The sequence below is a fragment of the Caretta caretta genome, chromosome 1 (genome assembly GCF_965140235.1).
Source record: "Caretta caretta isolate rCarCar2 chromosome 1, rCarCar1.hap1, whole genome shotgun sequence".
Classification (NCBI taxonomy): domain Eukaryota; kingdom Metazoa; phylum Chordata; order Testudines; family Cheloniidae; genus Caretta; species Caretta caretta.
In genome coordinates, this window is record NC_134206.1 from 318518521 (window position 1) to 318544352 (window position 25832).

At 40.6% G+C, this 25832-nt stretch overlaps 1 protein-coding gene across 7 annotated transcripts in view; it reads left to right on the forward strand.

Annotated features, from left to right (window-relative positions):
- The window catches only part of BRD1 (bromodomain containing 1), a 106533-nt gene that overhangs the window by 31803 nt on the left and 48898 nt on the right, over positions 1-25832 (forward strand). For all 7 annotated transcript variants that reach the window (XM_048836233.2, XM_048836229.2, XM_048836232.2 and 4 more), the window contains 4 exons: positions 14336-14467; positions 15984-16112; positions 17031-17343; positions 18342-18602. In XM_048836233.2, coding sequence (XP_048692190.1) covers positions 14336-14467; positions 15984-16112; positions 17031-17343; positions 18342-18602 — 835 coding nt within the window. The remainder of the gene's footprint in view (positions 1-14335; positions 14468-15983; positions 16113-17030; positions 17344-18341; positions 18603-25832) is intronic.

Consider the following 25832-nt stretch of genomic DNA (forward strand, 5'->3'; position numbering starts at 1 on the left):
TTTAAAGCTGTGCTCTTTTCATAAAGAACTCTTTATCAGAAGAGTTTTGTGTAATTTTATATTGTCATTTAAATTATGATTATATAAAAAAACTATTAAAGTGAAAATTTCCCTCAATGCATCAAGAACACTGTTTATACTGTACTATTATTTGCTAATATATCACTCGCTGGTAGCCTGACTTGGGGGGGATCATGATCATTGTTGCTTTGTCACTTCCTTTGTTCTTCTCTTTGTCCCTTTCTCCCCTTCTCACATTTCTTCTCTCTTTTTCTTTTATGAAAACCCCATTGTGACATCCAAAGTAGTTATTTATAGAGGTAACATAGCTGATTGATAAGACTGACAAGTTCTCTGCTAGAATTGACATTGGATATAAATCAGCCAGTCATTTATCTTTCTCCTCTCTTCTTATTTCCCCATTCTGGTGATGTAGAATTTTTTTAATGTGTAATTTTGATTTTTTAAATATCTTAGATTTTGAATTTTTGATGTTCTACACAACTAGGTACTGATCCTGCACCACTGAAGTCAATGGGTGAAGGATCAAGCTCCTATAGAAGACTATTTGAATAATGTCTCACTAATCTAAATTGGGTCAGAAATTTAATAGCTCATTGCACTATAAAACAGATAAACTGTACAACTATAAAAGTCTTGTGTAATCTTCTAGTTTTAAATACTAGAAATTCCAGCTTAGAAGACATAATGTTACACATTAATGAAGTATTTGCAACTAAAAAAATCCCCCATTTTAAAATGACTTCAGTGGGAGCTATGTGTGTGCCCAGCATGTCTAAAAATCAGGACAATTGCCTAAGTATGGACGTAAGGCTTTTTAGGCTTCTGTTTCTGAAAAAGTTGGCCCCATTAATTGGTGGATGGGAAAGAAAACACAAAATAATTCTGCTTTTGGGATGATGTCTCGAATCATACATTTTAAAACTTCGTAATATTTAACAGTGAATAATTTAAATTAATTGGCAAGTACTACATAGTACTCCTGGGGGAATTCTGCACCATTGAGCAATGCAGAATTTGTGTAGAATTAATGTTCTGCACAGAATTTCATTTTTCCTGGCAGAATTGGTACTGCAGAGCTGCTGGTCATCGCTAGGGGCCACTGGACCCATCAGAGTCTGACTCTCCAGCTCGCAAATACAGGACACTGCTGGGGAGAAGGAGAGGGGGAGCTGGAGGTTTCCAGGCAGCTGCAGTTCCCAGCATGTCCTGAAGGAAGAATGTGGTGTGCAGGAAACTCTGTACAACCCTGGCACCCAGCATCAGGCTGTTTCTCTCTCTGGATCCCTGGGCTCTGGGCAGTAGGGGCTGTGGGTAGCTGTGCTTTGGGGGTAGAGGGTGTCTGGGCTGGGAGGGGCACCCCACAGCTGGGTTCTGGGGAGGGAGGGATGTGGGTGTCTGGGCTGCAGAGTGCTCCGCAGTAGGCTCTGCTCTGGGGGAGAGGGGGTGTGTGTGTGTGTGTGTGTCTGAGGCTGGAGTGGCAGAGTTTTGCCCCAAGATGGTGCCCAGCAGGCAAGTGTGACACACCCATTCTGAGACACCCAATGAAAACATAACAGAGAAAGAGGAACTGAGTTGTCATAAGGGTTTCTTTAACTCTACTCCTGGAGGAATCTTTTTTGTTGTCTGTATAGTTACAGACATACTTACTGACAGGCATTTTGAAATAATTTACCAAAATAATTGTAACTGGTGTGATTATATTGTGTTGTTTTGACAAATAAAATATGCAGAACTTTGCAGAATTTTAAAATATTATGCGCAGACTTTTTAATCTTTTGTCACAGAATTTCCCCAGGAGTAACATAATGGAATTTTAATGGCAGGATGAAAGCACTCTATATTGGCACTCCAATTGTATCAACAACTATAGTTTAGATTGTTGAAGTGTTTTCATTTTAAACCCCTCTTCTGACTCACTTTCAAAAACTTTTGCTTGCTAAACTGAAATTCTGCAGAACTGAGAAATTCTGTGCCTTTCTCCAAATGTGAGTGTATAGTTGGTTGGTTTATGGTTTTTTGTTTTTTTTTGAGCTTAATGAAAACATGGTTCAGCCATTCTTGACTAAGAATTCTGTGGGGGGGGGAGGGGAGAACATATCCACTTTACAAAAAATGGGTGTATTGGAACAGCTTGATGAAAATGTAACAGTGAACTCCGGATGCTTATGTTCAAAATTTTAAAGTCAAATATTAGAAAATATTGGCGTGATTTAATATAATGGATTAATCTTAATGAGTCACTTCTCTTTTAAAATGTGCTCAAATATTAGGTCAATCAACAGATTGCTACAGCCTAAAGAGATTTAACTGAAATAAAGATGTATACTAAACATACGTTTTTAAAACTTGATTTGTAACCCTTGAACAGCGACCCTTTAGCTTGCCTGTCTGGCAGTATTAAACACTTTTTGCTACAGCTGCTTTTTTACTTTTAAGTTGTGCAGGTTGTACTTTAAGTATTTAACAAGCAACTTCAGATACCACAATGTATGTATCCTTTTAAGCACCTAAATGTCAATACATACTGCTCTTTATAATAATTTGGTATAAAAAAAATTTTAAATAGGTTTGGTGTTTCCTGCATTGTTGTGAGTTGTTTCTATAGTTTAGGATTAACCAATAAAGATAAAATCTCAGTGTAATAAAATTTCATAATAGGATTTTTTAAGATTTAATCTGAAAATAAATTCCACAAACAAGAACCCTAATTAGAAACTGAGATTGGTTGTACGTAAGCTGTTCCAACTGAAGAGGCCATTGGTCCATTTTAGTTAATGCCCAACAAATGAGAATGAAAACTTTTTACACTTTCTTTTCATTTCGCCTTAGGGAGTAGCTGCCTCATACAAACAGATTGTGAAATATATTTGGTAGATGATGAGCCTACAATTGTTTTGAAATGAAATAGAAAGATTGAAGTTTTATTTGTTCCTTATTTCTTCAGACTCAAAAGTAACTCCTTCAAAAGAGGGTTATAATATTTTCAAGTGTCAGTTTTATTTATGCACCTGTAAGGTTGGAGGAGAAATTACAAACATTTTAAAGTTGTTTAAAATGATTTTCCTAGATTGAAAGTACCTAGTATAGAAGAGGACTAATAATAGAAACCTGAATATAATATTCTTTTTCAAATAGTGTCCCTGTGGATGCTCAGCTTCAGCTGTGCCTGTGCCTTTGATCAGAGATTTTTGGTAGCAGTCCCTGTATGGCCTAGTCATATATCCCACACCTTTCTGGGCACTGTGCTGAGGCTATATGGGTCTGCAGAAGGCAAACCACTCTGTCCCTTCTCATCTACCTTTGGCCCAAGACAGAATCTATGGACTTGTTCGCTAATATTTAGCTTTTTCTCAATCTCTTATTGTTACTTACCTTAGAGTTATGGTTGTTGGAACAATTGTTACCCTTGTTTTTTCTAACCCCTCCCAAAAAAACCAGCAACCCACCACACACAACTTTATATTCATAGAGATAGTTATATAGATTTCCCCTTCTAAGGGTTACCTTGTCATTCGTTTTGCTCTGGAATGTTGAGCTCCCTGAGATTCAAGAGATGTCTCTCCTGTCGTCAGGCTATTTCAGTAAGTAACAGACACTCCCAGTTCCTCCGCTGTCTGGGTAATATTCATTTCCTCAGGAAGTGCAAGATCTGCACTTCCATCAAGGGTAGATCCCGAAAATATAGAGAAATAAAGTTTAAACTCCTAATCATGGAGCAAGCTTTATGTCCAGCTTTGGATCCAGGAGCAGGGGGACCCCCTGTGCATAGACTGCCCAGTACAGCTAGTGCTGTGTCCACATGGATATCTTGGTCACTGGACGCTGGTAGAGACGTAGGTGGTACTGCAACACTGAGTACATCTACAGGACCAAAGTCCTCATCTACATCTGCCTCTAAGCCGAAAGAGGTAAGGATAAACGGCCAAGAAGGCCACGGAAACTTCAGGTCCCAAGGGGAGTTCCATGCAGGCTCCGCGTGAGGCTAGCACAGCAAAGGCATAGAGGAGTCGGTACTCTAAGACAGACTCAGTACTGAGTTTGGATACCAGTACCCAGAGCGGCAAAGACAAGACTGAAAAGATCAAGCCCATCCCTGAACAATACGTGGAACTGAGAACAAGAAAATCAGTGGTATCAAAGACTGCTCACCTACCTGTAGTACTAAGCGTTCCATACAAGCAGCATTAGTATCGAAGCTGTTCTCCACAGGTTCCCACTTGGTCCAGTCTTTGATACCATCAGTAATGCAAAGATTTAGGTACCCTAAGGTTCTAATAATGTCTTCTGAGCCAGTCCCCCCCTCTGTTATCGAGTGCTTGGTGTTTGTCAATATCATGACTCTCTTGGTCAATGACCCCTTTATGACCTAGGGCACCACCTTCCCCCTCATCTCTTCTTCAAGCCAAACAACTGCCCCCCCCCTAGAATATGCGGGAAAGGACTCATCACACTCTCAAATTTTGGTACAGGTTCCCCTGCCTATTCTAGAACAGATCACTTTCCTTTCTATACTAGTGTACGAGGACAGACCTCAGATGACACCCACATGGCAGGAACACAGATGGCTACCTCCACCTATACCTTTTGGGCCCCGGAGTGCTGTTGTTGGGGTCCGTGGGCATTGTGTCACCAACAGTTTACATCAAGGTCCTCGCAACACCAGAGAGAACAGAGAAGAGCCCCTTTGCACCACCTATCCCAGAGGAACAGACCTGTGAGGAGCAAGAAGCAAGGGCCAATAAGGAGGTTGCACCTCTTACTAATATTTCTTCCTCATCTCCTGATGAAACTCTATAACTCCACCATCTTCTGACAGATGAGTTCAGGCATTTTCTTAAACTGATGAAGTAGATTGCTGACATGCTGCAGATTCCCTTAGAGGAGGTTTAGGAGTCCCACCATAAACTTCTAGATATTTTACACACTTGAAAGTCTTTCAAGATTGCCTTTACAGTCAGTGAAGCTCTTGTGGAGCCCATTAAGATGGTTCGGTAAATCTCTATCGCACTGCCTACCTGCCAGAGAGTAGTTACAAAGTATTATGTTCCAGCTAGGAAATTGGAGTTTCCATTTTCTCGCCCAACTCAAAATTCCATTGTCATGCACACCATTAATGAATGAGGCAGACAATATAACTCAAAGGACCACAGGAGACTCAATCTTTTTGGTCAAATCATATGCTTCAGCCACACTTCAGTGCAGGATAGCAAAACATCAGGCACTCGTGGCCAAATATGACTATATTTAAATGGTGATAAATTCAGTTCTTTTATTGAGCAGCTGCTGGAAGAACATCAGGACCAGTTTAAGTCCATTCTACAGGAAGGTCAGCTCCTGACTAAGAGATCGCTCCAGGCCTCCTTGGATGCAGCAGATACTGCAGCATGGTCTATTTCCACTGCAGTAGTCATGAGAAGAGCATCTTGGCTACATCTGTTGGGCTTTCCAAGATAGGTTTAGAGTACTGTCAAAGATATCCCCTTTGGCAGTCACAACCTTGTGAACTTGACAGACACATCTCTCCACACTTTAAAGGACTTGAGAGCCATATTGCAATCCCTAGGGATTTACACTCTTCTCAATAAGAGGAGATTTGGTAGGTCTCCGATACAGCACATGCTCTTTGTGCCAGATATCCTTCTGAATCCCCTGGTGAAGAAACAAAGATACTCAAAAAAAACAAACAAACAAAAAAACCCTCCTTCAGTTACAGATACATCTTCTCAGCCATCCGTGTCCTGCACATGACAGTTTTGATGACTTGGTCGAGAATCTCAACCATCCAACCAATAAGGTCTTACAGCTGCAACATCTTATCCTCCTTTTGAATGTTGCCTCTCCCATTTTCAGGACGCATGGGAGCATATATCATCGTACAAATGGGTTTTGGAAATAACATCTGGTTACACTATCCATTTCAAATCTCCTACCCATTCTCCCCCCCTGTTCCTCTTCAGGGACCCCCTCATGATCATTTACTTGAACAAGAAGTGACATCTCTTGTACATATGGGAACAGTGGAACCAGTTCCTGAGCAGGGTAAGGGGATTCTATTCAAAGTACTTCCTGGTTCCCAAAAAGAATGGAGGGTGGAGGCCAATTTTAGACATTAGATCTTAAATATTTAAAGCAACAAAAATTCAGGGTGGTGATCCTTGCAGCAATGATTCATTTATTAGAAGTAGGAGACTGATTCTTGATTCTCGACCTACAAGACACGCATTTTCATGTCGCTATTCACCTTTCATACAAGAAGCTTCTTCATTTTCTAATAAACAGAGAACATTACCAGTGCATGGTGTTCCCCTTTAATCTATCTTCAGCTCTGAGTGTATTTTCAAAGAGTCTGGCAGTTGTAGTTGCTAACCTACGTCGTTTGGGTATAATGGTTTTCGTGTCCCTAAAGGATTGGTTCATCAGGGGCAGGTTGTATCAGGAAATGTTGATATCAGTAAAGATCACGTGTTCCCCGTTTCACAGCCTGGGCCTTCAAATCAACCTCGAAAAGTCCATTTTGACTCCAGTACAGCATCCAGATTTCATAGGCATATCCCTGGATGCAGTGACAGGCAAAGCATATCTACTGTCCAGCACATTTCTTGCCTTAGCGAATTTCATCTGAAAGATTCAGGGAAGTCCTCAAGCAACACTAAGAGATTGTCTTCAACTGCTAGGGCATGTCCAATTTGCGTCTTTTTAGTGCATCATGCCAGATTACACCTCCAAGGTCTACAGGGATGACTGAATGGTTTGCAAACCAAGTACACAGTCTTGGCAGATTACTCTCTGTTCCGCAATGGGTTCTACAAGCACTCAACTGGTGGAAGGCCTGGAACAGAACTGCACAGGTGTTCCATTCTTGTGGATTCCCCCTACATTAGATGCTTCACTTTTGGGATGGGGGCACATCTGAGACCTCACAATGTACAGGGACAATGGTCATTACAAGAGCAGTTTCTCCACATCAGTCTTTGGAATTGAGAGCCCTCAAAAATGCTTGTCTACACTTCTTTAGCACTAATCAAGTCAAAGTCAGTAAAGATAAATGATCGACAATGTGGCATGCATATCAACCATCACCATCTCTTTGCCAAAGTGATAAAACCCTGAAATTGGTCTATAGCCAGCCACATAGTCATCTCAGCTTCTTACCTCTTAGATATTCAGAACACCATAGCAGATGACTTCAGCAGACATTTTCCTCTAAATTATGAATGGGAACTGAACTCCAGATTCTTCCACAAGGCGTTCTTAGCCTGGGGGTTGATCTGTTTGCCATGGCAGCTGGCACAAAATGCATCAGGTATTGCTCTGGAGGGAGGAGGCCCCAATTTACAGTGGACTCGTTCCTCACCTCATGGACGAAAGGACTTTTCTGTGTGCATCTACCTACACTGTTACTGTTAAAGGTTCTCAGTAAGAAACCAAGATCAATCCAGAGTGACACTGATTGCACCAGTATGGCCAAGACCGGTCTGGTATCTATATATGATCAGACTAATCTCTCACCCTTCAAAGAGGCTTCTGATCAGTCCTCACCTACTGACTCAGGATGCTGGCTGAGCATATCACCCCAGCCTGCAGATTCTGAGGCTCCAAGCATGGGTCCTCAAAGGTTCTGTGCAATAGAGAGATCCTGTTTGTCAGAGGTACAACATGTTTTATTAAATAGTAGAAAAGAATCTATAAGAAATACTTATCTCCAGGAAAGAAAATATTATCTTTGGTGTAACAGTATTCACAGTTAGCCGACTTGCTCTCCTCTTCACAGGGTATTGGATTACCTACTGGAACTGAAAGCATCAGGACTTTCTTTGAATTCCATTAGGGTTCACTTAGCAGTAACAACTTTTCACACACCTATAGGTTTTTTTTTTTTCACTCTTAGCTCACCTAACTATTGCAAAATTCCTAAGAGATTTATTGAATATCTCCCCATAAATCACAGATCCTATTCCAAGCAAGGACTTGAACCTAGTTCTTAATTATATCATGAAACACCCTTTTAAGCCACTAGCTATGTGTTCCTTATTAGATTTATCAATGAAGACAGTCTTCCTGGTAGCAATCACTTCTGTCCCAAGGGTGGGAGAACTGGGGGATCTTAATGGCAGACCTCATTTAGGGTATTCACCAGAGAGAAAGTGTCACTACAGGCATATCCAAGTTTTTTACCTAAGGTGTCCTCAGAATTTTATATTAATCAAACCATTCACCTCCCAGTTTTTTTTTTTCCAAAACTGCCAGGACTGTTCAAGAAACCATATTCCAGTAGATGTCAGGAGGGGCATTAGCCTTCTACCTAGATACGACCAAACTATTAAAAAGATCTCTGAGAATATTTGTGTCCATTGTTATACAGAAACACAGATTCAGTAATTTTAAAACATAGGTTATCAAAATGGATCTCTGATTATATTAAAATTTGTTGTGACAGAACTCATGTTCAGCCCCCTTCAGGAGTGACAGCACATTCTGGAAGAGCACTACCAACATCTATGGCCTAACTTAAGGATGTACCAGTTGCAGACAGCGGTAGAGCGGCAACGTGGTCGTCTGTTCAGACTTATTTTAATCATTATGTTTTGGTACCTGTGGCAAAATCAGATGCTGCTGTAGGTGGTGCAATTTTCTCTTCTGAATTGGACTCTGGTGCAAACCTTCCACCTCCTTATGCGGTTACTGCTTGGGAGTCACCTGAAGTGCTCTACTACCCACCCTTTTCTCCCTCCTGTCATTTATTTTTAATTGAACAATTCGATGTCCAACAATCAGCAGAAGATTTCATGATTCCTTACGTCTTTTTTGTGATCCATGAAGCGTCATCACATTTTGATGTGGCAGTGACTTTTTGAGGCAGTTAATTACAGTGATAAATTACTTTTTTAAATTTAAAGTTTTACACTCCATACATTTAAACTCTATTTTTTGAATTCACTAGAAGATACCACAGAAACGTCAACATGTTGTAAAAATCAGGGGACCCTGCTGAAGAATTTAATACAGTGTGGCGCACAGTATATAAAGTCCAGATTAATAGCAGGAAATCAGCAAAAATGTAAAATATTTATAGACTTCTAATCAAAAGTAGAAGTAGTGATATAATTTAATTCAGTTCAATGCAAAAAATATGCATAACATGATATGGCTGTGAACTTAGTTGGAAAAGTTAAGAAATTTAAAATTTTTGCTTCCTAGGAGAACTGGATTGTGCAGACTCTTTTGGTGTTGAAACAAATGCAATTACATCGGTTTGGAAAAGAAAAGCACAGGAGAGGTTGCTGATGCCAAAGACTGTTGCTCAGTTGAGGCACATTCAAGTGTGCAGTCTGGCAGTTGTTTACCAGTAATTGCACTGGTAAATTTATTTTAATGTTTATATTATAGGCGGTGCTGTTAATGACACTTACATTTGTATTTCACTGACGTTGATTATGAGTTCCTGTTTTCAGTTTCGTATTTGCCCTGCTACACTTCAGTTGTGAGAGCTTAAATCTTCCATGCACATTCTCTGCTTCCTTCCAGTTTTTTTTAGAACTGGATTGATTAAATCTGTTTAAGTCCAATGATCTGTTGATGGGAGATAAGTGTGTATGTGTGTGTGAATACATGCTGGCTCCCAGAGAAATAGAGTTATGCTGATTTAAGTTCTGTGTGTGCACCAGAACTCAGAAAAAATGGTGGTTGTTTCTGAGAATGAAGTTAAGAAAAAAATGGGTAGCTTTTCTAGTTTAAAAATTTTTTTCCTACTATTTTTTGAAGAATTTGTGTGCCTCCAAAGTTTGCAGTTGGAACTTCACAAAGGGATGGTTCCAGCATGAGAGAGCTCTCTCTTTTGCTGTCTCAGTGAAAAATCTGACCACATTTGGCCATGTTGTAAGCCTCTGAAAATCACCATTTGCACGTGTTCATCAGAGCTTGTTGGATTGAAGGAGATGTATCTATTTTAACCATTGGAAGAAGGTGTGCTGGATACAAGGAGAAAACCCTGAACTCTTCTACTGACTGGTGTGAACTGTGTACACTCCACAATGTTTAAACATTGTGGAGTGTACACAGAAGAGCCACAAGAATGATTAAAGAATTAGAAAACATGATTTATGGTGATAGACTAAAGGACCTTAATCTGATTAGCTGGATAAAGAGAAGGTTAAGGTGTGACTTGACTATAGTGTGAAAGTAGCTACGTGAGGAATACACGTTTAATCTAGCAGAGAAAGGTATAACATTATCTAAGGGCTAGAAGTTGATGCTAGACAAATTCAGACTGGAAATAAGATATGGATTTTTAACTGTGTGTGACATTAGCCATTGGAACAATTTCCCATGTGTCGTGGTAGATTCTCCATCACAGGAAATTTAATTCAGATTGGATCTTTTTCTAAAAGATACGCTCTAGTAATTATTTTGGGGTAGTTCTATGGCTTGTGTTATACAGGAGGTCAGACTAGATGATCACAGTAGTCACTTCTGGCCTTGCAATCTATGAAACTTTATTATAGAACCTAACCTTATAACCTTGTTTTAACACCAGCAAGTATCACTTCCTCCATTTTACGGATGTGGGGTGTAACTAAGAAGTTACACAAGGTCATGCCTGACTGAGCTGGGAGTAGAACTCAGGGGTCATATTCTGTTAGATGTCACAGGAAGCACAATAGAGAAGGTTTAACTCCGTGAGGGCAAATGTTGCCTTAAGCTACCTGTGTTTCTTCAACAACCTGGGCTGCATTGGGGGCTGGTGTGGCCCCGCTGTCAGTTAGTTCAGCCCTGAAGGAGGCTTTCAGTTATGGTGACATTGCTCATAATGATCCCAAACAGCTAGGTAAAAGGTCCATGGGATTCATTAAGGTTTAAATCCCAGTGATGAACTTCCTTAGAACAAACTCTGTCATCTACTGTTAGGCCCACTGTCCCTTCCTGGACAGTAGAAATACTCCTTGGCCTTTAACACTTTTCAAGACCATGAGGATATTAATCAATTTTTCCTGTTCTAAAAATGATTTTTAGTATTGGTAATTATTTTGACCCAGCAGGTTGGGGAAGTAGAGATTTTTGCAGAGAATGGAATAATTGGTTTTCAGTCAGAATAAGATTATTCAAAGGAGAATCACATCCTTTCTTCCTAAATTTCTCTTTCCTTTCATGTCAGGCAGGACATCTTTCTGTTTTTGCCACAGAAAAGAGATGTTTGGAAAAAAGGAACTCTGGAGATCCATATTTAAGGATGTTGACAGAACAAAAAAATTACGCATATCAGAAAATTTTTTTGTTAGACACTAAAATGAGACCTGAAAGGTATCTCAAATCGCCTTACTCTTCTCCGAGGGTGTAAGTAAATACATATCTAAGACCTAGTCTACATTGATTACATTAAGTTGATGTAAGTTACGTCGCTCAGGGGTGTAAAAAAATCACCCTCCTCAGCGACACAGCTTACATCAACTGAACGCGGTGTCAACACTGCACTATCTCCTGCTGCTTTAGCTTCCGCCTCTCGGAGAGCTGGACTACTAAAGTCGACGGGAGGGTGCTCTGCCATCAACTTACCATGTCTTCATCAGACCCGCTAAATCAGTGCCATTGCATCTATCTCAGCGCCGATTTAGGGGTTTAGCGTGCCCGTGTAGACAAGCCCGAAGAAGCCTATGCATCTTTGAGGCGTCTTCCTGTCTAGCTGCCATGAGGCCACTTTGTATTAAAAATAAGGTTTCTCTGTTCATCAAGAGAAGGGAGCCTCTACAACACACAAGGCAGTTACCCATTTCTGAGTCTTTTGCAAGCACTCAAGATTTATTTGAGATTCAGATGATGGACCTTTTGGGAACACTAAGAACTAATGCTAGTACAGACCCTGCTAGTAGAGAAATGCTCTTTTTAAAAATTTAGAAATAAAAATTCTCGTTAGTGGGTCTCCTACCTGACCATCAGAGTTCCTATTGGAATAAAGAGGTTGGCTCAAAATTCTCACATTCAGACTTTATGAAGTTAGTGCCATTTTTCCTTTCTGCTTATATTTGAGTCTGATTCTGTTCTGTCCCTCTTTGCAATTTGGAAAGAGGAACAAACCATTGTTTCCAGATTGGCCTGATGAGAGAAAAAACAGCTGATAGATGAGAATTCTTAACTTTAGCAGAAGAGTCAGAGAGATTTACATGTCTTGAAATTGTAATTGTAAGCATTTTGATAAATAAACTATATGGCTGTCCTGTTTTACCATAACTTCTGTAAAACAATACATTATTGTGCTGAGATGTTTGTTTTTTTTAAAAAAAAATCACAAAATCGCAGACCCATTGGCTCTTGCCACCTCCTTTTTGTCTTGAAGTGACATAACTTAAAAATGACACTACAGTCTGAAAAAAATCATCTACCCTTGCTACAAAGAACCTATATTAATATTACTAAAATTGAAAGATGAGAGATTATTTCAGTTTGTGCATTTGACAGCTTTTGTGTTGAGCTGTGTTGTATTTTCACGGTTCTCCCAAGCATTTCCCTTGTTTTTATAGATATATATTTCAAATTTAATGAATCCCTGATTTTATTGTTTTTTATTATTTCTGTTCTGGAAGCACCTAAAGTGTCCAACTGTGTTTGTAGCCCATTTTGTTAGGCACTGCTAATCATCTAATAGAAGACAGTTCCAGGCAAGTTGACAAAATTTTCAATTAGCTCCAAAATATCTTTGTAAAATCTGATACTCTGTATTCTGTAAGTAGATCATTCTGTTTCCTGATTAAGGTCTAACTTCAGGACTTTCCAGGTGACTTGCTTTTCCTTTTGAATACCCTGAATAATCTCTTCCTCTTCTTTTGTAACTGTTTGTTTCTTCCATACAGCGTTATCAATATTTTTCCTTCATATTTGTTCAAATATAGCTAAATACTTCATATATTACACAATTAGTCTTTCTAGAGATACTTAGGAGACCTATGTTCACGGGTTCATAAAGCCTATCTATTTGTTTTAATCTGGTTTAATCTTATTATCTATTTGAACTGATTATTTTCTACATATCCTTATCATATATTTTGTTAATTGATCTTCTGTTGAAATTGTTCTTTTGCCTCCTGCAGCTGAAACTTTCAGGGTTCTAATCCATTGAATCTATAGTCAGAATAGCTTTCTAACTTTATCCCTCTTCCAAGTCTAAGGTTTTCCCTCCCTTGCTACCCACTACTGGAGAGTGTGTGGGAGGGTTGATTTTTGTTTCCAATTCTTCAAAGTCACAGCATTCGTGGTGCCCAGTCACCACTACTCCTTAGCTTACAAAAAGGGGTCAGTTGAGATGACAAGAATTGCTTCTTTTACCAGGACTGCTTCTTGCAATGCTTCTAAATCCTGCTGGTCCAGGAGTTTTGGACCCAGATTCATATACTTTTTGGTATCTCAGCCGCCATTTGTTTTCTAAAGTAAATTCATTTTTGTCTTAAAAGTAACCAGATGGGACCAGATGGGGCCATCCTCCCCTCCAGCACTTCCTTGGACCCACAAACATGCAGGGGAGACTGAGTACACTAGGACTCAGGTGGGGCCGCCTTTGCCTCCCATGTGGCCTTGGGGTGGGGGATGGGGACTACAGAGAGGAACCAGCCAGAGACTCCTGCTGGTAGAGGAGAAGCAGCAGAAGTAGGGACCTTTGTTCCTTTGGACATTAGGATAACTTTCTACAGTTTTGACTGGACTTTCTCTGTCATATGCTGATTGGCTGTTTTGCTTCAACCCTCCCCCTCAATCTCTTCAGCTCAGCTTCACACTATACCTAACCCATTCTTCTCCTATGCCCAGTCTTTCTCACTCCTCCTTTCCTTCCCTTTTCTTTCTGTTGAGTTTATCCCCTCCTAACCAACAACCGCCCCCACCCCGCCCAATTATGGAACTAAAACGTTTGTTGTTGGCACATTGTTCATTCTACTTGTGTATTCTACCTCCTTTGCCCTCCTTTCTACCTTCTCTGTTTAGATTATAATATCTTCAGGGCAGGGACTGTCTACTACTCTTCATTTGCACAGTGTGGCCCTGTATTTAGTTGGTCCTTGAGCACTATCATAAAAACATTTATTTAGAATAATAATAAATAGTGTGAAACCGAAAGCAGTCAAACCTTACTCCCAGGTAAGGAATTTAGAAGTAGTAAGGAAATACACTGGCTTGTAAGGGAGCGGGAGGTTTGTACCATAATTGTTTTGAATGCAATATTTGAATTGCCAAAAATAGAGAATGGTTTGCTGTTTTTAGAAATAAGTAAAAAATAATTGGCATTTCCTATTATGTTCCAACTTTAGAAACTATGGTTATTTTCTTACAGAGAGAAGATGATGAAGAAATGCAAGCCCTAAAGGAGAAGTTAAAGTACTGGCAAAGGCTGCGCCATGATCTGGAGAGAGCACGTTTGTTGATTGAACTTATACGTAAACGTGAAAAATTAAAAAGAGAACAGGTAAATGGATAACTTCAATTTGGTGAAACTTTGTTGAAGGAAAAAGGAAGATTGCTGATGGATTTCTTTTTTAAAGGAAAAAGACTCTACTGTCTGTCTCATTGATGTTAAACAATAACAAAATCACGCATAGTATAAAGAATTTAGACTGAATTTAGGCCATTATGTTGGGCAGTCCATTATTAAGTAAATTAAAATAGCACCTTTCTACGCATCAGATCTGAAGTAGAGTGTGTGTGTTGCATTTATTCACTTTTGTGTGAAAAATAATTGGTATTTTTAATTCCTATTAATCCTGTAGAGACAACACAGAGGGCAAAGAAGCACAGTGGGAGTAAGGGCCAGTCGTTTACACTTGTATAAACATAATGAAGTCAGTGGCTTTGCCCTAGTGTAAAGGAATGCATAATTTGGCCTGCAGAATCTTCATACTGGTGGTGGTAGGTGAGAAGGAAAGAACACAGCATGACTCTCAGAGCCAAAATTGAGTTTGCAGTGCTGGCACTTACAAAAACCACAATTTAGTTGTAAATGGGGCACATGAGCTCTGGAATCACTCACATATTAAATATGAAACCCCAGGATGACATTTTTCCAAAATTACTTTTCAGAATGTAATTGCACTTTTATTATGAGTTAATATAGTCCATTGGTAATAGTCTTGACTACATACTGAAGTTTAATGCCTTAATATATTAAAAGATAACAAAGTCCTATACATCCCCTTATCAGTCAATTGATGTCTAAAAGGATATCTTTCATATCGAAAGTATCACTGATATTGAAATCAAGATTATTCAGCAAATTGTTGCTTTTAATGTTAAATACTAGAAGTATGTTCTTAAAATATTCTGAAACCACTTTTTATAGAGGATTATTTAAAACTTTCTTTACAGTTATTAAAACAATATATAATTATCCCTATAGGAGGATCAAACCTTTGAAGTAATTAGTGATTTTGATCTTAATAAACAGCTTTTATTTTTTCTGGAAGTTTAAGTAGAACAGACCTTAGGTGTAGAATTGTAATATTTTTACTTTTGGATATCAGTGCTATAAACTCATTTGGCATAGCTTGCATGTGGCACCATGTTTGAGTTTTGCACTGTTTTAAAAAAATGTATTTTTCTTGGTTGCTCCGATGAAGTGAGCTGTAGCTCACGAAAGCTTTTGCTCAAATAAATTTGTTAATCTCTACGATGTCCTCCTTTTCTTATTTTTTTGTATATTTGGTCTTGTTCTATAAAGCCGCTTTTTTTGTAGCCTGTTTTCTTTAGAACTGTTAAATAATTTTTGAAAAATTACGAAATTTAATCTGCACTAGCATTATAATCATTCTCAGATTGAAAGCGCATTCAGATAACGGATAAAATCCCTCCTTGGAAGTGAAGCTGCAAATTCACTTGAATTAGACGCTTTTGAGAGAGAGAGAGAGAGAGAAGAAAAGTAATTTGTAGTCACTTCTTCTAGTTGAAAATAACTTACTATTTGGTGTTTTTTATATTTCATTATTCAGATCAAGGTTGAGCAGGTCGCCATGGAGCTCCAGTTGACTCCATTCACTGTACTGTTGCGATCAGTTCTGGACCAGCTGCAGGAAAAGGATTCTGCTCGAATATTTACTCAGCCAGTAAACCTTAAGGAGGTGCCTTTCCAATTAATCTTTTCATCATAGTTCATAGCATGATAGCTGAATTTAATTTTTTTTTATTCAGTTATACTGCAGGATTGGAAATATTTGAAGTAAATTTATTTTACAATATGCAGATTTGAAAATAAGTTCAAATTAAACCCCAGTAGAAGTAGACTGGGAACATGAAAATAGTTCAGTGAGAATTTATGACTTGGTTTTCCTGTTTTTAAAATATTAAATAATTCTGTAGTATTTAGACATAGACCTATATTATAGGAAGACATTTGAAACTCATTTTGCAGTCTAAAATTTAATTTGTTTAAACATAGATGTAAACATGTCGTGGTCATGTTACTTGGTGAAAGACGTTGGAAAGGTGTCTTCATTTTTATTTCTGTTTTTCAAATAATCCTAGAAACTACATCTTAAATTATTCTGGAGATGGAAGGTCAAAATTTCCCAAAGGAAAACCAAGTTCATATGCGAAACTTGCATGCAAAAAAATACTACTATTTAATCCCTCCACAATCACAAAAATACACTGTTTGATATACATTAATAGCGTTACTTAAGTTTCATTGTCAGTCACAAGGTTCATGCTCCACTTTTAGAAGTCCACTAACTGATCTGAACAGGCTACCAATATATAAACAAACATGTGGCAGTAAGAGTACTAAGGCCATGATCCTACAGAGATTTATGCCCATGCTAATCTTTACTTTGTGTAATCTCATAATGGGAAAAGTTAAGCATGTGTATAAAACTTTACTGGGTCAGGGCTTCAGATTAGAAACTGGATTCTCTGCTTTCTTTATTTCACAAAATATACTTAAAATTTTAAAAATCTAGATTAGTTCATCACAGTACAATTATTTTATTGTTATATCAGCTGCAAGTTTAAACATCTTCTGTTTTAATATTTATTCGTAGGTTCCAGATTATTTGGATCATATAAAACATCCCATGGATTTATCTACTATGAGAAAACGGTTAGATTCCCAAGGCTATAGAAACCTTAATGAGTTTGAAGAAGATTTTAATCTTATTATAGATAACTGTATGAAATACAATGCGAAGGATACAATATTCTATAGAGCTGCAGTGCGATTAAGAGATCAAGGAGGTGTTGTTCTGAGACAAGCTAGGCGAGATGCTGAGGGGATCGGTTATAATAATGAAACTGGAATGCATTTACCTGAACAGCCTAAACTAGAATCACCCCAGCCTTTCTCCTGGGAAGATGGTAAGAAACTTTCTAAATTACTGTAGCGATCAATTTTCAAGAAATATAATCAAAGCATTAGCTGCATTTTTAAAGTTTAATTTTTAAAATAATTTTTAAAACTGGCACTTTTTTACTGCAGTCAGACTATGTAGTTCTTACACATGTTCAAGTCATACCTGTTTAGTTTACTGACAAAAAGATTTTTTTTTACTATTTTGTAGCACTGTGAATACATCATACCTTTGAAAGATTAAACTGTATTCTCAGTTCTGTCCCATCCATAATCAAGAAAAAACTTTTCAATTGAATTCTGATTCCAGAACATTTAGGCCCAGATTTAACAAGGTTCTTAAGCATGTGCTTAACTTCAGTGCATGAGTCCTCCCATTGAAATATACAAGTTACTTATGTATGGGCATACTTGAGTAGTTCAGTGGGACTGTTTACATGCTTAAATGTATGTAAACGCTTAAGTAGCTTGCTGAATCAGAAGTATTTTTGTTTAGTGGTGTTACATGAAGCAGGATGCAAACAAACTCAATAATCAGTTATAATAATCAGTTGCACTTGTAATACGAGCAATCCCAAAAAGTCTTATTTTGACTTGTGCACTGAGAAAATAGTAAACGTAAGTCTATGAAAAGAGAAGAAATAACTATAGTGGGGAGGAATTAATAGTATTTGGTAGAACTATGGGTCAGGCGTCATTATACATCCTTTCTATTAGTATACCTCAGTCCTGACCTATAGAGTCCCTGCTATTCCAGTTCTGGATGTCTGAAGCAAAAAATGCTAACTAACAAGAGTTGTAGCAAATGGCATAGCAGGAATTTACACTGGCACCTTTTCACTAGTGATAGTGAGACTATAAAACTTGTTTCAACTTGTGGCCAAAGTCCATTTTTATATTTTTAATTCCAAAACATGAAACTTAGCAAATATTTTTTCTCCAAGTAGTTTTTGTAAAAAAAATTCTTATTAACAGATATCTTAAATTACACATGTTTTGACTTCAGTGGATAGGTTACTGAATCCAGCTAACAGAGTGCATATGTCCTTGGAAGAACAGCTGAGAGAGTTGTTAGAAAAACTTGATCTCACCTGTGCAATGAAATCCAGTGGGTCAAGGAGCAAACGAGCAAAGCTGTTAAAGAAAGAAATCAGCATTATTCGCAACAAACTAAGTCAACAACACAGCCAGCCTCCCCAGATAGAATCAGGTATTGGAAGTTTTGAAGAGGAAAGTGCAGCATTAGAACAAGAAGGTGAAGAAGAAGGTAAGATTTTAATTGGTGTTTACATCAGTACTATTTTGAACACTTTCAATTAGATATCCTACATTTGTCATGTAAATTACCACAGTAGAAAGTAATATTCTATTATGATCTGATTTCAGGACAGGTTTAATACACTGCAAATGAACTATACTGTTACCTTTAGTATGCATAAAATCTATTCTCTGGTTACTTTCCCCTTGCTCCTGCGAGAAATAGATTTTTTTTTTTAAAGAAAATACAACAAGAGGTAGCAAAATTAAACTTTTTAAAAAGTACTACTTTATAAAGTTATATATACTACTTTAGTACTACTTTTATACTACTATAGTACTTATAATACTTTTATACTTCTATAGTACTACTTTATAAAGTTATGGGGCTCCGTATTTTTGAAAGTTGTGTTATTCATACTTAGGGTCTTTAATCCATGTGCAGCCACTTCAGACACTCAATACTGAAATTTTTGGCCACTAAACACATCCTTTTGTAGTTCTTCCTTCTGACCCCTGCACTGTAGGCTGTGTTTTGTTTAATTTATTGATGATGGAATTTGCCAGAAATGAAGTAGAAGGTTGCAGAATATGAATATAATAAACAATAGGAAAGAAGGGTTGGGGGTAGAGTAGGGTTGACCGGAACGCCCAGTTGAAAAGGGACCCTGGTGGTTCCGGTCAGCATTGTTGACTGGGCCGCTGAAAGTCTGGTCAGCGGGGCTCAGGCAGGCTTCCTGCCCTAGTTCTGCGCAGCTCCTGGAAGCTGCCGGCATGTCTGGCTTCTAGGCGCAGGGGTGGCTACAGGGGTTCTGCGTGCTGCCCCCACCCCGAGCACCGCCTCCACAGCTACCATTGGCACAGGTAGCACGCAGAACCCACTGGTCTTTCCACCTAGGAATTGGACATGCCAGCCGCGTCCGGGAGCCACCTGAGGTAAGTGCTGCCCATCCAGAGCTCGCACCCCAATCCCCTGCCCCAGGTTGGAACCTCTCCCACACCTTAAGTTCCTCCCAAAGCCCTCACCCCCGTCCTGCACCCGAACAGCCTGCCACAGCCTTAAACCCCATCCTGCACCCCAAGCTGAAGCCCTCACCCCTTCCCGCACCCCAACCCCCTGCCGCAGCCCGGTGAAAGTGAGTGAGGGTGGGGGGATGGAGTGAGCTGAGAGGGTCCTCAGAGGAAGGGGTGGTGCAGGGGACAGGGCAAGGGTGTTTGGTTTTGTGGGATTAGAAAGTGGGGGAGGGGACGGGGGAGATTATGGTAGCCAGAATAAGATCATGTTTCAGAGTAGCAGCCATATTAGTCTGTATTCGCAAAAAGAAAAGGAGTACTTGTGGCACCTTAGAGATCATGTGTTTACATAGACTAGCTATTGTACACTTGAGGCTTGCAAGTCGTTTGAAAGCTGGTATTTAAAAAAAAAAAAATCAAATATCCTTAACTGTTCCATCACTTAGCCATCTTTGGAATTGCATGTTTGAGTCTCTTAGCTTGATAAAAATGTTTTTCAAAAGATATAAACTGTTGCAGTATGGAGGCACAGTGTTAGAAAAATGTAACTACAACTGCAGTTGGCCTTCTCATCTAATTCTGTGATTTCTGAGTACTCTTAGAATAGCTATTTTAATAATTTTAAGCAAATCTGATTCCTTAAATTATCTCCCTAATCTTGTTAAAACTGAAAACATTTATTTCTGAACTTTCTTACTGACAGATAATTAAAACAGTAAAAAAAAAAAAAAATCAGATTGATTTAGATACATTTGAATCTTAAAATAGTCAAAAGATGCGTTTATAAATAAAGTGCATAGTGGTTAGACATATACTTATTACATATACCTGAAATAAATGTATTTTTAAAAAACGTGTTAACATAACTATTCAGAAGTGATGTAGTAGGTCAAAAGTACAGTTAAAAATTCATATACCTTTATGGATTGTAAATAGCTTAAATTTAAACTCTGGAATAGAAATGAGTTAGAAAAGAATTAGAAACATATTGCAAAACAGATATGAGAGATGCAGGCAAATAGATCCTGATAGTTGTTTTTAAAAATAAATAAGTAAAAAACACAGCAGGTATTGACCAGGGAAGAGGAATTTTTACATTGTTAGTCTCTCAAAGTGCTATGGATTATCCGGTATGTTTATAATTCCATTTTGGATTTCTGACCACACAAAAAAGATCTCTATTCTTGAGAGTTATAATATTTGCAGAGTACCTCAGTAAAATTACAGCTTTGTTATATGTGGTTAAATCTTCCCTTTTGCTAGTTGCTTCCATTGGTAGTTAGATATTGTGTCTGTCTCTCATATATCACATTTTTCTTGCAAATAATTTGGATTTTATAAAGAGGAACAATATAAAACATTCTTATCAAATCGGTGTTTAATAAGAAAGTTTACATCTTATTTTTAAAGATACCATTTGAACAGAATTCTTATTTTGGGATCCTGTCCTGAGTAATGACAGGTTTCAGAGTAACAGCCGTGTTAGTCTGTATTCGCAAAAAGAAAAGGAGTACTTGTGGCACCTTAAAGACTGCTCAATTTATTTGAGCATAAGCTTTCGTGAGCTACAGCTCACTTCATCAGATCTCTAAGGTGCCACAAGTACTCCTTTCTTTTTTGTCCTGAGTAAGTTCACAAGAGAAGCACCAGATTCCACCTTGTTATGATTTGAATGCAACTGAGGGTATGACTACACTACGAAATTAGATCGATTATTCAAGAAGTCGATTTTTAGAAATCTATTTTATACAGTAGATTGCTCATGTCCACTCTAAGCGGATTAAGTCAGCGGAGTGCATCCTCACTACCATGGCTAGCATCGACTTATGGAGCGATGCACTGTGGGTAGCTATCCCACAGTTCCCGCATTCTCCTCTGCCCATTGGAATTCTGGGTTAAGCTCCCAGTTCCTGAAGGGGCAAAAACATTGTCACGGGTGGTTTTGGGTACATGTCGTCAGTCGCCCCCCCCCCCGCCCCCCCCATGAAAGCAACGGCAGACAATCTTTCTGCGCCGTTTTTCTGCGCAGACGCCATACCACAGCAAGTGTGCAGCCGGCTCAGCTCAACTCACTCACTCCGCCGCTGTTGTGTCCTGGATGCTGCTGGCAGCAGACGGTGCACTAGGACTGCTAACTGTCGTCCTCCACTGCTTCTGCTGCAACTCTGCTCTGCTGCTATTGTCTCAATAGCGAATTTCTCCATGTTGTCTGTCGTGGGCTCCCCGGTACATGTTCTTCCTTGGGAAATGTGTGTGGTGCTAACAGTAATCCTCCACTGCTTCTGCTGCAACTCCACTCTCCTGCTCCCATGAATCCACCTTGCAGGTCCTCTTGTCGTTCTCTATAAATATCTATTCTCGTGGCATCCATCATCAGCCACCGCTTCCGCTGCAACTCTGCTCTCCTGCAGACGCCATACCACGGCAAGCATGGAGCCCGCTCAGATCACCGCAGCAATTATGAGCATTGTAAACACCTCGCACATTATCCTGCAGTATGTGCAGAACCAGAACTTGCAAAAGCAGGTGAAGAGGCGACGGCAGCGTGGTGATGAGAGTGATGAGGACATGGACACAGACGTCTCTCAAAGCACAGGCCCCGGCAATTTGGACATCCTGGTGGCAACGGGGCAGGCTCATGCCATGGAACGCCGATTCTGGGCCCAGGAAAAAAGCACAGACTGGTGGAACCGCATAGTGTTTTAGGTCTGGGGTGATTCCCAGTGGCTGTAAAACTTTCACATGCGTAAGGGCACTTTCATGGAACTTTGTGACTTGCTTTCCCCTGTCGTGAAGCACAAGAATACCAAGATGAGAACAGCCCTCACAGTTCACAAGTGAGTGGCGATAGCCCTCTGGAAGCTTGCAGTGCCATACAGCTACTGGTCAGTTGGGAATCAGTTTGGAGTGGGCAAATCTACTGTGGGGGCTGCTGTGATGCAAGTAGCCAATGCAATCACTGAGCTGCTGCTATCAAGGGTAGTGACTCTGAAATGTGCAGGTCATAGTGGATGGCTTTGCTACAATGGGATTCCCTAACTGTGGTGGGGCGATAGACGGATCGCATATCCCTATCTTGGGACCGGACCACCTTGGCAGCTAGTACATAAACCACAAGGGGTACTTTTCAATGGTGCTGCAAGCACTGGTCGATCACAAGGGACGTTTCACCAACATCAACGTGGGATGGCCGGGAAAGGTACATGACACTTGCATCTTCAGGAACTCTGGTATGTATGAACAGCTGCAGCAAGGGATTCACTTTCCAGACCAGAAAATAACCGTTGGGGATGTTGAAATGCCTACAGTTCTCCTTGGGGACCCAGCCTACCCCTTAATGCCATGGCTCATGAAACCATACGCAGGCACCCTGGACAGTAGTCAGTAGCTGTTCAACTATAGGCTGAGCAAGTGCAGAATGGTGGTAGAATGTGCATTTGGACGATTAAAAGCACGCTGGTGCAGTTTACCGACTCGGTTAGACTTCAGTGAAACCAATATTCTCATTGTTATTGCTGCTTGCTGTGTGCTCCACAATCTCTGTGAGAGTAAGGGGGAGACATTTATGGTGGGGTGGAAGGTTGAGGCAAATCGTCTGGCTGCTGATTATGCGCAGCCAGACACCAGGGCGATTAGAATAGTACAGCAGGGCGCGGTGCGCATCAGAGAAGCTTTGAAAACCAGTTTCATGACTGGCCAGGCTATGGTAGGAGAGTTCTGTTTGTTCTCCTTGATGAAAACCCGCCCCCTTGGTTCACTCTACTTGCCTGTAAGCCAACCGCCCTCCCCCCTTCGATCACTGCTTGCAGAGGCAATAAAGTCATTGTTGTTTCAAAATCATGCATTATTTATTAATTCATCACACACATAGGGGGATAACTGCCAAGGTATCCTGGGAGGGGTGGGGGAAGAGGAAAGCACCAGGTGGGGTGGTGGATGACGGGAGGAGGGAAGGACAAGGCCACACTGCACTTCAAAACTTGAATGCCAGCCTTCTGTTGCTTGGGCAGTCCTCTGGGATGGTGTGGTTGGGTGCCTGGAGCACAGTCCTTCCCCACCCCCCCCCCCGTGTTCTTGGGGGGTCTGAGTGAAGAGGCTATGGAAATTCAGGAGGAGGGTGAGCGGTTACACAGGCTGCAGCAGGGGTCCGTGCTCCTGCTACTTTTCCTGCAGCTCCACCAGACACCAGAGCATGTCAGTTTGATCCCCCAGTAGCCTCAGCATTGCATCCTGCCTCCTCTCATCGCGCTGCCTCCACCTCTCATCGCGCTCGTCTTTTCTGTCTGCTTTCCTGAACTCTGACATTGTCTGCCTCCACGCATTCTGCTGAGCTATTTCAGTGTGGGAGGATTGCATGAGCTGAGAACATTTCACCATGAGTGCTTTTTTTTCCACCTTCTTATCTGCACTAGCCTCTGGGACGGAGATGATGGGGGGCGTGTTGAAACATTTGCAGATGCAGGAGGGAAAAAAGGGAGAGGAGTATTTAAAAAGACACATTTTAGAGAAGAATGGGTAGACTCTTTCACAATGAAGCAAGCTGTTAACATTACATAGCACATGTGCAAGGTCGCATTTTGCCTCTTATATTGAGGGCCTGCTGGTTTGATGTGAGAGATCACACACGCAGGGCCAGGCAACAGAATTCGGCTTGCAGGCAGCCATGGTAAGCCACAGTCTTTCGGCTTCTTCAACCTTCATAACTTGGGAATGGTTTCAAATCTCAGTGCCCTCCTTTCCCATACCAAGCACCCGTTGAGTTGGCCATTTAAAAGGAGGGGCTGTGGTTTTTGGGTTAAAGTGCAGCACAAATCCAACTAACCCCCCTTCCTCCCCCCCAATTCTGTGGGATGATCACTCTCCTGAGGATAACACAGAGATATAAAGAACGGATGTTGCTTGAATGCCAGCGAACACCGGGAACATACGCTGCCATGCTTTCTTATGCAATGATTCCAGACTACGTGCTACTGGCCTGCCATGGTAAAGTGTCCTACCATGGAGGATGGAATAAGGCTGCCCTCCCCAGAAACCTTTTGCAAAGGCTTTGGGAGTACTTTAAGGAGACCTTCATGGAGATGTCCCCGGAGGATTTCCGCCCCATCCCCAGACACATTAACAGACTTTTCCAGTAGCTGTACTGGCCGCGAGTGCATCCCAAGTCTTCAGGGCAAATTAATCATTAAACACGCTTGCTTTTAAACCGTGTATTATATTTACAAAGGTACACTCACCAGAGGCGCCTTCTCCAGCTTCATGGTCCAGGAGCCCCCCTTGGGAGGGTTGGGAGGGTATTGGTTCCAGGGTGATAAACAGTTCCTGGCTGTCGGGAAGAACGGTTTCTCTGCTTGCCTCCTGTGCGCTATCCTCCTCCTCCTCATCTTCCTCGTCCCCCAAATCCTCATCCCTTTTGCATGAGACTCCCCCCTTCAGGTGTCCACGGACAGGGGTGTGGTAGGGGTAGGCCGCCCCCGAATTGCATGCAGCTCATCATAGAAGCGGTATGTCTGAGGCTCTGACCCAGAGCGACCATTTGCCTCTTTGTTTTTTTGGTAGGCTTGCCTGAGCTCCTTAATTTTCTGCTGCGGGTCCCTGTTGTAGCCTCTGTCGATCATGCCCTTGGAGATTTTTGCAAATATTTTGGCATTTTGTCTTTTGGAACGGAGTTCTGAGAGCACGGATTCGTCTCCCCATACAGCGATCAGATCCAGTACCTCCCGTTTGGTCCATGCTGGAGCTCTTTTGCGATTCTGGGACTGCGTGGTCACCTGTGCTGATGAGCTCGCCACGGTGGCCAAACAGGAAATGAAATTCAAAAGTTCCTGGGGCTTTTCCTGTGTACCCGGCTAGTGCATCTGAGTTGAGAGTGCTGTCCAGAGCGGTCACAATGGAGCACTCTGGGATAGCTCCCGGAGGCCAATACCGTCGAATTGAGTCCACACTACCCCAGATTCGACCCGGCAATGGCGATTTCAGTGCTAATCCCCTCGTTGGGGAGTACAGAAGTTGATTTTAAGAGCTCTTTAAGTCAACAAAAATGGCTTCGTTGTGTGGACAGGTGCAGGGTTAAATTGATCTAATGCTGCTAAATTCGACCTAAACTCGTAGTGTAGACCAGGGCTGAGATTTTAACATTTTAGGTGTTTCATTACTAATGCATAGATTGTGAACTAGTCAGAGGAAAGGTGGTCCTTTTTGAGTGTATAGAAAGCACTTACCATACTGC